This window comes from Cherax quadricarinatus, chromosome 54, assembly GCF_038502225.1.
Source record: "Cherax quadricarinatus isolate ZL_2023a chromosome 54, ASM3850222v1, whole genome shotgun sequence".
Lineage (NCBI taxonomy): Eukaryota > Metazoa > Arthropoda > Malacostraca > Decapoda > Parastacidae > Cherax > Cherax quadricarinatus.
Genome location: NC_091345.1, coordinates 26,740,954 through 26,759,077, shown reverse-complemented (window position 1 = coordinate 26,759,077; position 18,124 = coordinate 26,740,954). Strand labels below are relative to the sequence as shown.

At 39.4% G+C, this 18,124-nt stretch overlaps 2 protein-coding genes across 2 annotated transcripts in view; one reads left to right on the top strand and one right to left on the bottom strand.

The window, feature by feature from the left end:
- Positions 1–465: 465 nt before the first annotated feature.
- Positions 466–18,124, bottom strand: part of LOC128699090 (carbohydrate sulfotransferase 11) — a 214,802-nt gene continuing 197,143 nt past the window's right edge. The window contains exons 7-8 of the mRNA XM_070096756.1: positions 16,392–16,529; positions 466–5,706 (exon numbers count right to left, since the gene is read on the bottom strand). Of these exons, the coding sequence (XP_069952857.1) occupies positions 5,482–5,706; positions 16,392–16,529 (363 nt within the window). The 3' untranslated portion in view covers positions 466–5,481. The remainder of the gene's footprint in view (positions 5,707–16,391; positions 16,530–18,124) is intronic.
- Positions 14,723–16,366, top strand: LOC138854287 (glucose dehydrogenase [FAD, quinone]-like). Its single transcript, XM_070096514.1, has 2 exons — positions 14,723–15,244; positions 16,220–16,366. Exons 1-2 carry the CDS (start codon positions 14,723–14,725, stop codon positions 16,364–16,366), a joined length of 669 nt encoding a protein of 222 aa, XP_069952615.1.

Here is an 18,124-nt window from a genome sequence, read left to right as displayed (position 1 = left end):
TACATGTCCTCAGAATCAAGATTCCATGATGTTGCAGTGTCTGACAAGTTGTGGAAGAATGGTATATAATACCGACAAGATAAAATAAAGCCACTGGATGGCGAAACGTCTACAATAAAGATACCCAGATGTTGCACATGTGTCTTAATTTCATCTTGTCGGTATTATATACCATTCTTACACAACTTGTCAGACACTGCAACATCATGGAATCTTGATTCTTAGGACATGTACATAACCTTCACGACTACGACAACTACTACTACAACTAACCCATCTCTTTGGGAAGGACCTACTTCCACTGGGGAATCCCGCCTACCAGTGACTATGCCCTCGTCTGCTACACTTGACGTTACTATATAAGCGCCAGGCTCCTTTCTTCTGCTTCAGAATCTCCACGACTATGGTGCTCTTCGCACGTACTCCTAGGTTGAGGGACTGATTACCTCATCTTCTGTACATAGTTCTACTGTCTTCAAGTTATGTCCTAGAATTTGTATTGATAAAGCCACTGGATGGCGAAACGTCTACAATAAAGATACCCAGATGTTGCACATGTGTCTTAATTTCATCTTATCGGTATTATATACCATTCTTACACAACCTTCAGTCAGTTAAAAGAAACATCAGGCACTGGTTACCATCTTTATAGGAAGATAAATACAGCCAATCTCTGCCTTCCATATAAGGAAACATTGAGGCAATGTATTCCATCTATATAAGGAGATAATGAGCCACTTTCTATCATCCATATAGAAATATTCAGCCATTTTGCGCAGTAATATAAAAAACACAACAGTCTGTTCACTGTCTCCCATAAAAGAAGTTAATCAGTGCACTAGCTGTCCAAAATGTATTTTTATTTGTTTTAGTTTGGGAAAACATTAAACCCTTAGGAGTCAAATACTGCTTGGGAAATTACAGGAATTCAAGTTCAATCCATGGAAGGGGACGATAAATCCAGATCCTTGGATCAAGAGATCGTGGAGACATTTAGCTACTGTCTACTGTCTATGTAATGATATACTCAGTTACTTCATATTGGCCATAAAAAGAAACATTAAAACCACTGTCTGCCGTCCATATAACATATTTACCTACTGTATAATGTACATATAGGGAACCAGTCAGGCCACTGTCTGCCATCCACATAACGAATGTCTCCCATTATGCATCTCAACAAGGTTTCTTATTCAGTCTTCAATCATTACATCACTATAATGCTGTTAATGTCCTCTGTAACGCGCCATCTCATGTGGTCTTAAAATATCGAATCGTAAATGCTTTCAAGAGATGCTGATAATGTCAACATTCTTATTATAAAGTGAAGATTAATACGCCGACAATAAATAAGATTTTTTTAGTGCAAGCTGATTAAATTACATATATATTTTATTATTAAAGAGGAAATTTATTTTAAATATAAGGAGCAAAGATAAGCACATCTCAGAGGCAAAATAAGGTCAAAACCCTACGTAATCATCCCAATATTTCGCTGCACAGCGTAGCCTCCTGGTCCCTGCTAGAGGCACAGTGTTTGGCAGCAACAGCAGCAGAAGCCATAGCTTCGCCCTAACCTAAACAATATAGGCAACCATGGCAGTAGTGATAACCTAGGGAACCCGTTAAGGCCGCCAGCGATCGGAAGGATCTTCAAGCCTCATGTAAGCTATAGTACTAGATAAGGCTGCTGGAGTATTCAGCTAAATGCTCTTCATCTTAAATGACGAATTTTTCAGAAATGTGAAAGAAATAATAAATTTTTCAACCTGTGATTATTATTAAATTGTACACGAGAAGTTAAACTGTCCACTACATCTTATCCAAGGGATACACTAAGTTTCCATACTACTCTACAAGACAAATTTATGGAGATGAGAGACTTGGATAATTCTCACAGATGTTTTCTCTTACACTCCTTCCTTCATGGACAATGGACAGGCTTCATTTTCATTAATGATAAAAGTTCCAGCGCAGAAATGCAATAATAAATCAAAGTTCACTATTTTCCTTAGTAAAACACAACCAAACTGAGATATGAGAGCAGCTTTTTCTTCTAAACTTTACTTGTTTTTTCTTACGGCATAATGGGACTTGCATTACACCTTCAGTTTTGTTTCTTATATTTAATATAACCAACAAAATAAAGTCCATCTCACATCTTATTCATTATGAGTATTCATAGGTGTGGATTTTTTACATAATTTTCTAAATGTAGAACATAAATGAATAATATAATAACTGTGTAATAAAATATGATGCTGATTTGACCCATTCGAGAAATTTCGAGTGAGGGGAGTGTAGAACAGCTGCAGGGTGATGCCGGAGACAGACGCCATATTGAATTTAATGTGCGAACACTGGACCGAATCGTGCAATGCAATCAGGCATTCTCGAAGGTCATTTCGTGTATATCGGCCTCAATTCGTAATTTAGAAATTACTGACACCTTCCTGCTGAAGAATTGGGATAGTGTGGAAAACCCTTACAATTCGGCAACCAGGACGAAAAAATAGAGGACTTCAATGAATCCTTCTCAACAATGCACCTTAGCTAAGTGACGCTTACCCATAATGTACAGTAGTTTTTGGCATTGGGCATCATAAATCCTAGCTGTTAGGGTAATGTTAGGGTGTGTTCCATCAGCATTAAGTGTCTCCCAGTAATTAAATGGTAAGTGTTAATATCAATTTCTTTCGTGTACCCAGGAAGCCTGACATTTAATGTCAGGTCTAGCATTTTGTGAGAGTGGTAGGGAGGGGACATCGAGGGAGTTACAGTTAGGCTACTTGCTGTGACCTAAGGCCCACTTACCTCACCCAAATTACTTGCAAGTAATAATTCAGGTAATGCCCTGCATGCCTCCTGAAGGTGATTTGCTCACATAATAATAAAAATAATAATAATAATAATAATAATAATAATAATAATAATAATAATAATAATAATACACAGTAGGGAAGTGTTGGACCGGAAATGCGATAACTTGAATTGAGGCATATATGGGATGCATGTCTATCAGTAATTCAATACCACATACTTAACTCCATGCATGGAGATCTTCGTATGGAATATGATAGAAAATATGCAACTCCGTATTCCAGTGTAAGTCATCAATTCTACAATGCTTTTACTAAGCAATAAAACTGTATTTTCCACCTTGCTAGGTTACGTCTACGTATTGTTGTACTATGCAGTAATTAAGAGCCAAAATCATTAAATAAAAGGTATAGATAAGAGTTATAAATAAGAGCACAAAAGGGAAAATAATTCTTGGTTATATTCTTACTATTCATGTCGACGAAAACAAGCCATGCCTTCAATATAGATAGTTAGGATGGGTAAGATTTATATTAGGTCCTAGATAAGAGATGCCCTCAGATACCACAGTGTGAAATAAGACATGTTTAGTACTAGGATATAACTGAGGAGTCGTTTTCCTTAGGGAACTTTTTCAATCTAATACCGAGATGATGGTGGTTATATATCATTTGTCTGAAAACTTGACAGGTCATAAGATGATAGGCTAACTGGAACTTCGGTCCAATGTCTTACCGGTCCACTCAGATAAAAATTAAGGATCACATCTGTGTCATTGTTTTACGAGAGAGTTTAATGTGCTAATAACAGAGTAAGTTTTACTTCCGTGATCATTCCCATCCTTATTCAGGCAAACATTAATTTACTATTCATTTATTTTATCTCTATTAGAGACATAATCAGTGGTTCTAGAATATATGAAGCATATCTAGAGTTATTCTAAAGTTCTCCATATTTACATATTAGGGTGATATCCTAGTTTATCGGAAAGAGTTTTGGGTAGAGTTCATCTCTATAACCTGCGTAATGAGATGCTGGTAAATTCTTCTGGTAGCGTCATGATTACAAACTATGGCCTAAAGCTTAATAATTTATATTGTGCGTTATTGTACATGATTTTAAAGTAATTGAGCTGCTAAATGCATTGAAATACAAATTCCTAATTCCCTAATGCCTAACTTTATGGCTCAGGCTCGAAGTATCTTCATTTCCACGATTATCGTCACATCATGTTTGATCATCCAGCGGCAAAATTACTCCCACACGCCAGGGAAGGCGGGCACCAGGAATTATTCTGCCTCCGCACCCGATTTTTCCGTTTTTTTTTTTATTTTTTTTTAACAGCCCAGCTAGTTTGTTTTTGGTTATTCTATCCACTATACATAACTGAATTATTTTCTATATTTTTAAGGTCTGGAGTGCTATAGGGCCTCACTGAGGCAAAGTCAGAAGATTTCTTATATTAGAATATCTAGCATGTCCTTTACCATTTTTTTTTTTTGCGTTCGAAAGCGATAACATATGAAACCAATAACTGAGTTGTGACAGCTTGATGGAATAAGTTTTAATAACCCTTGTGTTCAGGTCGCGAGCTAACAACACCGTAAGAGCTTAATATCAGTGATTTGACTCACGAAATCGTAATGACACGATTGCAAACAAACCATACCACGGGTGAGTCTGGAGTTTTGAGACTCTCTGATCGCGGGTTCTATCCCCACCCGTGGTATGGTTTATCAGTGATTTTTATGTCCATACCATATAAGCAATATCGACACATTATATACACGTATAGTGAATTAGTTAAGCTCTCTTTACAAAAGTGTGGGTATTGATAAAGAAATAATATATTTATATTGATTATCACTTATATAGCAACATAAAAACGAAAGCATCTTAGATTGGTAATATCTCAAGGAGCTCGGAATATATCATTTCTTTCCTGTGTTTCAAAGACTGTGTTGAGAAATATTCTTCCTACACACCTAACACCACATACTCCAACACAACCCGACATTTATAACTTCATCCTTTTCTTGCCGTATTTCATATACTAATTAGCTTTAAAAAGTTATTGCTTTCCATGATGGGTAAACATTTTTAAGCCTGAGTAGGAGGGAAAATGTAACAAAGTACATTTCCTCGAGAATGTTAATGTGACAGTATACTGTGTGCGGAGAAGCACAAGACAGTTATTCTGGTTACATCACAACCAACCCAGAGAGTAACAGGCAATGTGATACTGAAATCTATGATTAAGTTAAATATACAAACGATCATATAAGGCTGAGACAAAAGGCGGTCTTGTGAAGACGAGAGACGTTTACGTTATTACTGAACACGATGCATATCGATCTTGTGATTATTTTAATTAAAAATGATCTTGTTACAAACGACAGAAAATCTTAAATAGTCAGTTTAACAACTAAAGATAATATTAATTAAAAGCAGTTATGTTTAAAAAGAAAGGTTAAAAGGCGCTTACGTAAATGTACATAATGAATTTACCTTTTCCTCGAGAAGAATTAGTTCACATGAACTGAAAACCATTAACGTAAATTATAGCATGATGAAATGTACAAAACATCAAGTTAAAAGATGAAAATTAGCTTTAACATACAAGGAAGTAGTAATACGTTGTTACACGCAAGACATGTTCCGTTAAGGCATGTCATATCCAAAAAGGAGAAAGTCGAGTAGATATGTCCGAAGGAAGCGTAACTTGTCCTCAGAGGTGAGGCGCTGCAGGTACTCTTGGCGGAGCTCAGCCGCGTGGAAGGGTCGGTCTGATGAGGGAAACCTGTCAGCAAACACACCAGCCTTAAGCCAGTGCAAGGAAGCGTTCATCTCTTGCTGCAGATTCTCGTACCTGCCGACGGCGTTGTACTGTGGGAGGCAAGTTTCAATTACTAAGTGGAAACTGTGCCGAGATTTACTATAATAAAAGCATTTTCTTTTAATTATCGACAAGCACTTAACCCCTGTGGTCCATACTAACAGAACAACAACACAAAATCTAGATACTGGAATTTATTCTACTGAAAGTAAAATAATCCAACAAAATATTGAAATTTATGCTTAAAGTAAAATATCTTAAACAGAAAGCACATTCTGATATTTACTCTATGTGAAATTACAGAGGGTTATCAGAATTTTCGGCTGCGTGATTTATGGAATTTGTAGGTCACTGGGAACCAACGGGCTAGCCTCCCATACAGGGGTGTGTGGGTGTGAGTGGGTAAGCATGTACTGTGTGGTATTAATATTGAGTAATATGATGGAAGAGTGCGTGAGGAGAAGCGAAGTTCACTGTTTGTATGACATCATTGTTTTAAGGTGTATTTCCTTGGCTATGATAGGGACAGAGGTGGAAACGCATGTTTACATAAACATGCAGGTGCGTGTGTATGTATATATGTGTGCATCTGTATGGGAATATACATAGATGTATGTATAAGTGTATGCATATGTGTGCAAGAGTATGTTTGAACAGGTGAATATAGTGGGTGAATGGTGTGGCATTTTTGTCATAAGATGCTTACCAAATGTATATTAAGGTGTGGTGTACCGTTTGTTCATAAATTTTTTCATAGTGAAAATTGGACTAAACATAACCTGATCTTCAGACAATTATTTTTGGGTCTTTAGTGTACAATTATTACAAATGTCTGTAACGTCTGGCAAGTGTAATGCCTGGTGAGGTGTATGTGCTTAGCAGCACTTTATAAGTTAAAGTTATTGTGTTGTGTAGGTAGTGGTTGTGTCATGAACTGCCCAAAAACAATCTTGAACTACCTCCCGGAAGTCGCTTGACTCAAGATTCAAGTCAACGAATTCCAATCAGTTTGACTAAAGTTAAAGCCTCCTTGCCTTAATTTTTTTTAAAGTAGTCTTCCTTGGTCCCTATCCAAGTTTGGGGGACGGTAAATCACACCTAAAACTAATTTTTCATGCCCTTCCGATAATTCTACCCAGACTGTGTGTGTTCTTTCAGTCTTAATACCCACTTTTATGCAGCAATTTAAATGTTCTTTAACATATAATGCCACACTGCCTCTCTTCCCATAACTTCTATCAACGTGGAATAACTTAAGATGCTGAATGTGACATTCAGCAAGCATGTCCTGATTCTTCATGTTAAATCACGTCCCATTTATGGCAAATACGTCAATGTTACCAACACTTGCAACTAATCTCAACTCGTCCATCTTGTTTCTAGCGCTATGACTATTTGTATAATATATTTAGAAATCCTCTCTTCTCAATTCTCTCCCTGTTCATTCCTGTTCATCCACTATCTCTATTACTGCACTTATCACCTAGTGCCACTCGTTTTCCAATATTCACCAATAACTCTACCTCATTTTGCCTCTAACTGGCTTCCCTAAAACTCACAATATCGTTACACTGAGAATTCATCTTACCTTATTCTGTTGTATCATATTTCATTGTTTTTTTCTCCAAAACCCATAACACTGTTTCTGGTTTAAAGTCTCTAACTGCTCCCTCCACTGCACTGGTCAGTCCCCCACCCCAAACCTAGACAAGCGAACCCCATCCCTGGGGTACATGCCATTTCTGGCACAGAAGAGCTGGTCAAAAGTGACTAGTGTAAGTTCAAGGGTATGTTTATATTACCATCGTTACACACTATATGTCATGGAAGGATTAAAGTCTTGTTGGTAAAGTTCCCAGTAGAAATTTCAACCTTGCTCGTTGAGGTCATCCAATATCTTCTCCCGGTGAGGGTGGAGGTTGCAACGTGTCAGGAAATCAGCTTTTAGGTGCTGTTCTTACAAACGAATTCTCTGCTCAACCTACCACTCACAGTGTTAGAAGACAATACACAAATAACCCGCACATAAAAGAGAGAAGCTTACGACGACGTTTCGGTCCGACTTGGACCATTGACAAAGTCACACTTTGTCAATGGTCCAAGTCGGACCGAAACGTCGTCGTAAGCTTCTCTCTTTTATGTGCGGGTTATTTGTGTATCGTTCCAGTCACGGTATTGTGCCTTTTTGTTATTTATTGTTAGAAGACAACTTAGCCCCAACAGAGTACTTACACTAGGTCTTTTGACTTCTTAAGATTTTCAATGATGCTTGAGAGATAGGCATCATTGACAACCTTAAGAAGTCACTTAAGGGTGAACCTATGGGGCGTACTCCACATCACTCATTGTATCCCATGGGAGAAGGGGATGAAATCAATTTATGAACCCATATACCAATTATAACATACACAACACGTCTTTGTGGAGCACTTCATCTTGACTGTGCTCGCTCAGGAGGTTATAAAGGAATCGAATTTCCCATGAAATACTCTTCTCAGCTTAATATTTAATAGAAAGATGTTACCATGTATCCTTTGACCAATTACTGGATATTTAATGGAAGAACTTTTTCTTACCGAATCCGTCTGCTCGTGCTCAACAAGATTCTGGTAATTCCTGCTTGAAAAGCAATGCAGGGAGTTGACATCGTTTCTGACTCTCATTGGTTATACTCCCAGTTCTATTGTAAATTTATTGGATTATGGCCAACTCCACTTGTATTTCCCAAATTTATTACGACGACAATAAATCGGCTTTTAGGTAATACATTCATGGTACATCTTGACGGAAATGTAAGTCTGATCATCACATCTTGCAAGCTTGATAAATTACTGGGTAAATTCGTTGAAACGTAACCTGGTGTCAAGTCAGTTAAGTGTCAGTTTGTGAAGAAGTAAATTAAGTGTCTGGGGGCAGTTGTGACTCAGAACAAAATTGCAATGGATGACCAAAACTTACTGATACTCAGAGGTTCCCTAGACGATGTCTGCCCATGCAGTACAATACTTCATTGATCTAGATAGAGTTCACTGATCATTATTACAAATTAACGTCACTTGTTCTTAAATTCCTTGACTTTACCAAAGAGTTCAATTTGACTACTGATGTCAACCAAGTTGGTACCAGTGCAGTCTAATATCAATGATAAATGCCAAACAATAGCCAATGGTTTATGCTAGTAGAATACTTACCTCATCTGTAAAACAGTTCATCTCGCTAAGCAAGAGGCCTCAACAATAGTTAGGGTTTCAGGTTACTTTGGAGTCGTTATCTACCAGTACTCGACCTAGATTTATATTGGTCATTTTTTATTTTCCTTATTTTCTAATAAACAGCTTTCAGGAACACTTAATGATTACAACTATGTCGTCTAATATGTTCGGGTGACAAAATGTCGTCGCTGACACCTACAGTGTTTATTATAATCATAGGAGGAGCGCTAAACCTGTAGAGTTATACAGCGTATGTGGGGGAGGGGGGGGGTGCCGGATGGAAGGTATTCAGGCTCAATTCAGGGAACCTGAACACAGATCCAATTCCCTAGATCCAGAGCCCCTCACCAGAGTCAAGGAACCACCTTTGAGGGGACCTACAGTGATACCTTCGTCTTTGTTGAGGATCTTGTGAGACCCCAGTGTGGAGACACAATATGATCACCTGTGATTAAGATCGTGAGGGGAGTGGATGCCAACATACTAGTCAAACTGCTGTTCCAGTGAAGGATTTGGTGATTGATCAAGGTGTATCACATACACTCTATTCATTAACTTGTCGGTATATACGATTCTTGTTTAACACAGCAACATAATGGCATAATGAAAGTCTTCTGTAAATCATTTACTTAACAATTTTTTAGAATGACCTACTTCGACTACTAGGCCATACTCACCTGTGACCTCACCTTCAGCTGCTTCACCTCACTTCTCTTCTTATATATACAGTTTTGGTAGTGCGCCTTTCCTAATGGATTGATCACCTCCTTTCAAGGGTGACGGACTAATTTCGTCAGAAATACTACAATCTGCAGCCTTGTATTCGACTGAAAAATACTTATATATAGGGGAAACATTCGGAAATAAAGATACCCAAGTGTTGCACATGTTTCTTTCAAATCAGTTGTGTTGTGGTGAACAGCGATCTATACTCGTGGCTCCTGATCAAACTGCTCACCATTTAGTGAGCCATAAGTCCGTTTTACCTACTGCTATAAAGCTGATCCATAATGCACAAAGTGTCATTCACCCAGTAAATGTAAGAATAAGTGTGACCATGTTGAAACAGCACACAAAATGAGTGATAAAGGAAGAACAGGAAAAGTTGGTAGATGGATCTATAATTTCCTAACAAATAGAACACAAAGAGTAGCAGTAAACAGAGTAAAATCTGAGGCGGCTACGGTGAAAAGCTTTGTTTCACAAGGCACAGTACTCGCTCCCATCCTGTTCCTCATCCTCATATCTGACACAGAGATGTAAGCCACAGCACCGTGTCTTCTTTTGCAGATGACACCCGAATTTGCATGACAGTGTCTTCCGTTGCAGACACTGCAAGACTCCAGGCGGACATCAACAAAATCTTTAGATGGGCCGCAGAAAACAATATGAAGTTCAAATATGAGAAATTTCAACTACTCCGATATGGAAAACACGAGGAAATTAGAACTACATCGGAGTATAAAACAAATTCCAACCACACAATAGAACGAAAAACTAACGTCAAAGACCTGAGAGTGATCTTGTCATAGGATCTCACCTTCAAGGACCATAACATTGTATCAATCGCATCTGCTAGAAAAATGACAGAATGGATAATAAGAACCTTCAAAACCAGGGATGCCAAGCCCATGATGACACTCTTCAGGTCATTTCTTCTATCTGGGCTGGAATATTGCTGCACACTAACAGCTTCTTTCTAGACAGGTGAAATTGTAGACCTAGAAAATGCACAGAGAACCTTCACAGCACACATAACTGCAATAAAACACCTCAATTACTGGGAACGCTTGAAGTTCCTCAACTTGTATTGCCTAGAACGCAGGCGGGAGAGGTACATGATTATATACACTTGGAAAATCCTAAAGGGATTAGTACCAAACTTGCACACGGAAATCACTCGCTGTGAAAGCAAAAGACTCGGGAGACGATGCAACATCTCCCCAATGGAAAACAGGGGCGCCACTAGCACGATAAGAGACGAGACAATAAGGGTCAATGGCCCATGACTGTTCAACTGCCTCCTAGCATACATAAGGGGGATTACCAATAGACCCCTGTCTGTCTTCAAGAAGGCGCTGGACAGGCACCTAAAGTCAGTACCAAACCAGCCGGGCTGTGGTTCGTACGTCGGGTTGCGTGCGGCCAGCAGTAACAGCCTGGTTGATCATTTCCTAATCCACCAGGAGGCCTGGTCACAGACCGGGCTACGGGGGCGTTGACCAACGAAACCGTCTCCATGTATACTCCAAGTATTAAACGGGGTAGAATATAATATTTTTGTCCAAGAATGGCAAAGGCGATATTAGAGAATGCACAAAAATGCATAACCTTTCAGAGGTATATAGTTATGTTGACAAATTTCTTGACCTTAGAGAATGGCAATAAGTACTTGCTTGTGAATGTCATTAACTTCTCACGTAAAAGTTACCCTGTTCTTCTTCCTGACAAAACGACTGAGACAGTAGCTATTGATTTCGAGTCCTGTCAGATTGTTAAGAATGTATAAATGCAGCATCAAAAGATTTGTTTTCCCAGGTACAGTATACACAATATACACATTTTTTCAGTAATAAACAGTCTTGTTGAATGTGCTAGCCGGAAAATTCTTGACATTTTGTGAGTAAAGATCAAACCTCACTGTGTCACCTGGATGATGTGATTTTACATGTACAGAGTACGCTAAATTCTTTCCTTTACTGTAGGAATGGAGATACCTCACACTTTGTACTGATTAATATGACAATCACTTACCCTCTGAGATCTTGCTGTCTTCTTTACAGCTGATGATTTCAGTTAAAATCGGACTCTATATTCTCAACTCGTCTTTCATAGAAGACAGGAATTTAAAAAAAAATAGGCAACTACAACCTTTATAAGCACTGGTAACGCTACTACTAAATAAATTAAAAAGGCACTAGGTTGTAAAGTAATGTTTAATAATTATAACCAGATAACCCAGGCTGGGACTACCTCAGTGTCCTCCCATATTTTATAAAAGCTGAGGACTACCGTGGTGAGGTCCAGCAGACTGAGGCCTTGCATGGACGCAGTGAACCCACTGGTGTCACTCCAAGACCGATGACGCTCGTTACATGAGTCTTTATATAGGGAAACCAGGAGCTAGGCTATCCTGTCATTGATTACAATGGCCCAGAACAACTAGGATTTTCCGTGACATATTTTTCAATTAAAGATCATCAACAACCAGGGAATACTTAAAATCTGCGAACAAGCGCCCCAATCTTCACGTCCTGCACAGTGCTACTGTTCATTAGGGAACATTGAAAAAATACAAATTTTAAAAATGCAAGCTGCACTTTTCAGGCATTATTTGTATGTTCACAACAAACTTTTGTGCAAAATTTCAGATAATTTCATGCCTATTTACCCTGCAGCATCGCGATCGACTTTTCATCAAATTATACACCACTGAAAGCAATTAGTTATAAATTATTGGTTTATATAATTTTTGGTTGTGAAGATTGTATAATCAAATGTACAAGAGTTATATCATTCATCAACTATTTAATTATTACAAGTTATAAGTGAAGTCTTTCTTGGTGCGGAACTTGGACATCACTTTCCTGGAAAATATTCTTTGTCTGATATATCTATCTATTGTCTTCTGTTCAGTCACTTCAATGCAAACTTCAGTCATCAATTTTATCCTTCTTTCAACAGCTTGAGTGTTGTTTGGCCATTTGGACACCTCCAGTGGAGTCTCAGTAATTTTCAGATCCTATTGATCTAATAGAGAAGCAATGACAGGATGTTTAGTCCTGAGTTCAGTCTTCCAGTCAGTCATGGAATGATAATTCTTTGCTTGCCACTTTAGTTTGGGAATCGCTACTTGTCTTGAGTTAACAATAGAAGCCACATTGTTATTCTCTTCATCTTCACTGTCATTCTCATCATCAGTGTAGATTAACAAGTCCTCGTCAACAGTATCAGCAGAATCTTCTCATCCTCTTCTGTCTGCTGATTCTATTCTCTATATTTTCTTATCACTGAAAAAGCTTTGTCTCTCACAGTCATGTCTTCATCAGCACACATACCAAGAAGCAGCTGATCTGTGTGAGTAAAGTAGGAATTTCTTTGGACAGTCTTCTTTACTATCTGCTTTTCTTCACTGTTCAGATGTCTCATAAATGGCAGTGACTGGAAGACGTTCTTTGGACCGTGTGTGAAATTAGGTTGCGGCTTGATGTAGAACCACATTGGAGCACTGAACTTTAAAATCATAATGACGACTCTTTTCAGGTTCTGACTGGGTCTTGATGTTGTCACATACAACCTAAGGATCCTGCTCCATAAAGTATTCCACCTTGACACACACGGTGGACCTGGTTCAAGAGCAGCCAAGTCATCATCAACCACTCCTGTGATCACTCCTTTGCAAATCCTATAGAAGTATTTCGGGTCCCAGGACAGATCCTCTGTCACCTTGTCATACAGAGCAGGGAAATCAGTGAAATTGACTGACTGGAAAGTAACATCTGGCAGCTCAGACAGAGGATCCTTTATTTGCTTGCCAATGGGATCTCTCCAATTTTCAGGACCACTTGGCTTACCGTCATAGTGGTAGAAAACAGCCCGGAATGGCAGCTCATTTCCATGAAGCTGACAGGTGAAGTAATGGACCGGATGACCAAGCAACATTTCAAGATGATGAATGATTCCGTTGTCAGCTCGAACATTTATGTTGGTTCTGTCACTACCAACACATACAACAGGCTGCCGAATAAGTTTCCATTCCACCAGAAATGTATAGATAATCTTGACAATCTTCTTTCCATGGCCTGACTTGGGAGTCACATGAGTGAGATATTCAGTGTTGGGCTCCGCCATGATGAAGTAATGATCTTTCACCATTATCTTTGGACATCATTTCTTGATCTTCTCATTCTTTGTCATTACACGAGTGGAGGTCTTCTTACCCTCAAAATACAGTGATGTGATATTTTTCAAGTTTGCTAGCTCATTTTCTTGCCTCTTCACTCGGTATTTGTGTCCGGCATCTGGTAACTTCCGTGGTCCAATAACTGGACTTTTGCCGTCCTTGGTGATAACGCCATAGTCCATTAAGGTGGCGGTAGCAATGGCAGCTCCAGCATAATCACTGAGGAAGTTAATGTTTATAAATACTGCAGAGTACATAGATACAGTACATAAAACACTGCGCTGCGCTGCCCTACAGACATATTCCAAAATTTCAGTCGCAAATGCTGTAGGCTATACCTCAACCAATCAATTTCATATTTGGCACTGAATCTAAGATGTATATAAGGAACAATGCCTGAAGAGTGCAGCTTTGACCAAAATTTCAGTGCCTCCTACTGTTCATAAGGTTATTTTCCGCGACAAAAGAGCTGTTGGTGTCAGATTTGAACATAATAAAAAAATGTTAACAGTGGGAGCGCTGCGTGAGGTCATAATGTTTGCTGGGCCGGTAGCATCACTCAAGTTACTCATGTTGTCCGGGGTCGGACCCAAGGAACATCTACAGCAGCATAAATCGAAGGTGGTGGCAGACATACCAGGAGTAGGCCAGAAAGTACACGATCATGATGAAGTTTTAGGTCTTAGCTGGTTGAGCGTTAAAGGCACATCTTCTCTGGGCTTACTGGAAACATTCAACCCTATTGCTGTCAAGCAACACAGAGCCACCAGACAAGAACCTGTGGGTGCAACACCACTGAATTTCCTAAACGCTTGGGTAAAAGTGTCATAAGAAGGCGATCCATTATGGCCCGACATGCAACTATTTTTCAATGGTGCCACTATAGCATATGACAAGAGCACTATAAATTCTGGCTTTTGGAAATTTGATAAAAAGAAACTTAAAGAGTACATGGGTGAAATATTGGGAAGAGAAGGATTCTGTATCAGACCCATCCTTGGTCTACCCAAGAGTAGAGGAATCATCATGCTTAAGTTAACAAATGTACACAATCATCCATACATCGATCCTCAGCTTCTGTTGCATCCAGATGTCAAAGCCCTTGTTAAAGGAATAAAGGTCGCCTTGGAGGTGGGCAACACCTCAGCCTTCATCAACAACTTTGGAGCAGAGTTTTATGATAAGCCTCTCCCTGGGTGCACTGCTGAAATGTACGGTTCCGATTGCTACTGGGTTTGCTATGTCCGTCACATGTCTACAACTTTCTACCATCTTACTGGGGGCTGTAAGATGACAACAGCTTCAGATTCTTATGGTGTGGTGGATCATACACTGAGAGTTCGTGAAGCGGGAGGACTGAGAGTAGTGGATGCCTCCATTACGCCATTTATTACCAATGTTAATACAAATGCTCCTATTATTATGATTGCCGAGAAGGGCAGTGACATGGCAAAACAGAAGTGGAAGCGTGCGGTAGGACTGAATATATAAATCAGACCTATCAAATCAAGGCCTGGTCTCAGACCAGGCCACGGGGGTGTTGACCCCCAAAACTCTCTCCAGGTACACTCCAGGACTGGAAAGCCCAAGTGGGTCCATATGTTTATTAATCAATATCAGTCTATCAGACTGATATATGTTATAAATCAAAGACATTTCTCGTGATGTGACAGGCACCGATAAACCTGTCCAAAATCCTTATAATATTTGTCCCTGACAAGAAGTATCTGTGTGGCACAGACCGTCTTCTCATACTTCTGACTTGCATTCGAAAATGTGGATAGTTTGCTAGCTGATTTTGGGTGTCAGTGCCCATTATTCCTATGAATAACTGCACCTTTTGTGCATATCAGAATCAGTGTAAATAACAGCTTTGTAAAGTCACTTGTTCACAATTCATGCATATACCGTGTCTTAACGTAGGTGTCGCGCAAGATTTTTTCTTTAGTGTAATTGCGTCATAGATATTGTAGTGCAATGGTAAGGCCTCAGGTCTCAGCATCTAATAAGAGAGGCTGTGCTGTTTTTTTCAAGAGTTTCCCAGTGATGTTCTCTGTCAGTCATTAGCATGCTATGGCTCGCCGTCGGGGAGAAAGACACTCTTGTATAAACAGAACTTCTTTTCCTACTCCATCTCTCTCACAAGAATCACATAGAATATCGAAAATGAGAGCAAGTCTGAGGAATGGTCTATGCAAGACCAAGTCTCATGCAATAGAAGTATATTCTAGCTTTTCATCTCAGAGACATTTTTAAATTTTGCCTGAAACCTGTCCCAGAGACAAGATACAATTGTGAGCCAATGGAATGGCCGAGTGAATGTAAGTCTTTCGAACTTCCCACAAGAATCTTTTTCTTGTTCCCATAGTCATACTGGGGTAGAAACATCTATAAGCTGTTCGTGATCATGTAAGCCATTTGAGATATGCTCCATTCTCACTTTCCCAGGCTGTCTCCTGGCATCAACTAACGTACCTGAGCTTTCCCCATGGCTTTGTATATCTTTCATCTGGACACCCACATTGCAATATTTATTCAGACTGCCAAATAAACCCAGAAGATGCACATGACCGTTGTGTGGACTTTAACCTATGACAACAAAGTCCACTCTTTAACTCACCTGTACAGCACAAGGGGCACACAGCTCTACCATGGGTCGCCAATGCTCATTTTTCTGGGCCACTGTCCAAGTACCATTGGGAGGTGTGACCCACCTCACGAACTCTGGGAAGGTCACGTTGTGGCCCGAACCCGTCACCTGCCGGTCACACAACAGTAATTAGACGTCCCCTGCCTGGATAAAACATATCTCTTCTAGAGCCTCTGCAGTGATACACAATAATTCTAGATCACCTGCCAGGACAGAGCATGTTAATTCTGAATCACCTGCCAGAATATATGTTGGTTCTAGATCACCCAGAAGACGTTCTTTCTAAACTGATACGTAAACATAACTATTCGTCATAATGCTTTGTCATTCCGCATATGAATCTTTGATTTTCGTAAACTATTAACCTATTACTGCATTTATTGCTCATGCTTTTAGGCTCTAATTCCAACGACGTTCCTTCATTTTATTTTTTTTATTATCACACTGGCCGATTCCCACCAAGGCAGGGTGGCCCGAAAAAGAAAAACTTTCACCATCATTCACTCCATCCCTGTCTTGCCAGAAGGGTGCTTGTGTTCCTCGTGTGCGTTTATTACCGTCTTCTCAGAGGTGGCATGTGATTTACAATTAATTTCCATGGATGCTTCTAACACTCGAAGTAGTTCAGTTATTTTCAAGTGATAATTCTAATATGTACAGAAGCTTAATATAAGACGGCAGATAATATATAGTAAGAAATTTTTTGTTTTAGCTATTATCGAAAACAATAGTAATTTACAATCTGAAAAAGAAGGTTATACGTAATAATTATAGCCTCTTACAAAGAATTACAGATCGATAGAACTATCGTTCCTCATCGTAAAAATCTTTGAAAGGGTTCTAAGAAACAAGATCGCCGACCACCTGAACACCCAAGAATTGCACAACCCAATAATATAATAATAATAATATCTTTATTTCTATAAGTACATGTACAAGGTATACAGTCCTAGCTGACATTAATGACATACTTCAATATAGAAAGCCCCTTGTTATGCACAGCATTTCAGGCAAATCAGGTCAGTTTTGTCCCAGGATACGACCCACACCAGTCAACTAACACCCAGGTACCTATTTACTGATGGGGGACATACACAACCTGTGTAAGGAAACACGCCCAGTGTTTCTACTGTCACCGGGATTCGAACCCGGACACTCGCCATGTGATGTGAGAGCTTTAGTCTCCAGGCCACACGGCCACCAACATGGACAACATGGGTTTAGAGCAGGGCACTCATGCCTATCACAACTACTGGACCACTATGGCATGGTCTCAGATGCACTGGAGGACAAACAAAATATGGATATAATGTGGCATGCAAAGAGTATGTTACAGCTTATTCGGCATATGTCACACTTCCATATGAGTTTCCTCCCAACCAGCAAACCGGGTGCTAAGGGTTTAATAATCAATACCGTGTTTCATTGCCCAATCACAACAAGCTCACCATAACTGAAGCAACGTGGTTGACGTGCAGTAAACATTAACAGACTTGCCTACCTGCTGGTTGAGTACAGTGCATTCTCTCTGGCTTCTGCTTTGTCATCTGTCACCTTGGTGTACACTTGTAAATATCTATATATATTGGGTGTAAATATCTATATATAATGGGTGAAAGCAAAATATACATTATAGTGCACTGCTGAGTTTGTTTGCTCCAATTCCCATTACGACCAGGTCTCTCAGGCCAATCTTTACCTGT

Bases quoted from the DNA above. Each gene is read 5' to 3' on its own strand.
- LOC138854287 (XM_070096514.1), top strand. From the start codon at position 14,723: ATGGGTGAAATATTGGGAAGAGAAGGATTCTGTATCAGACCCATCCTT. The intron at 15,245-16,219 runs GTAGGACTGAAT...TCACTTTCCCAG, and splicing joins AACAGAAGTGGAAGCGTGCG to GCTGTCTCCTGGCATCAACT.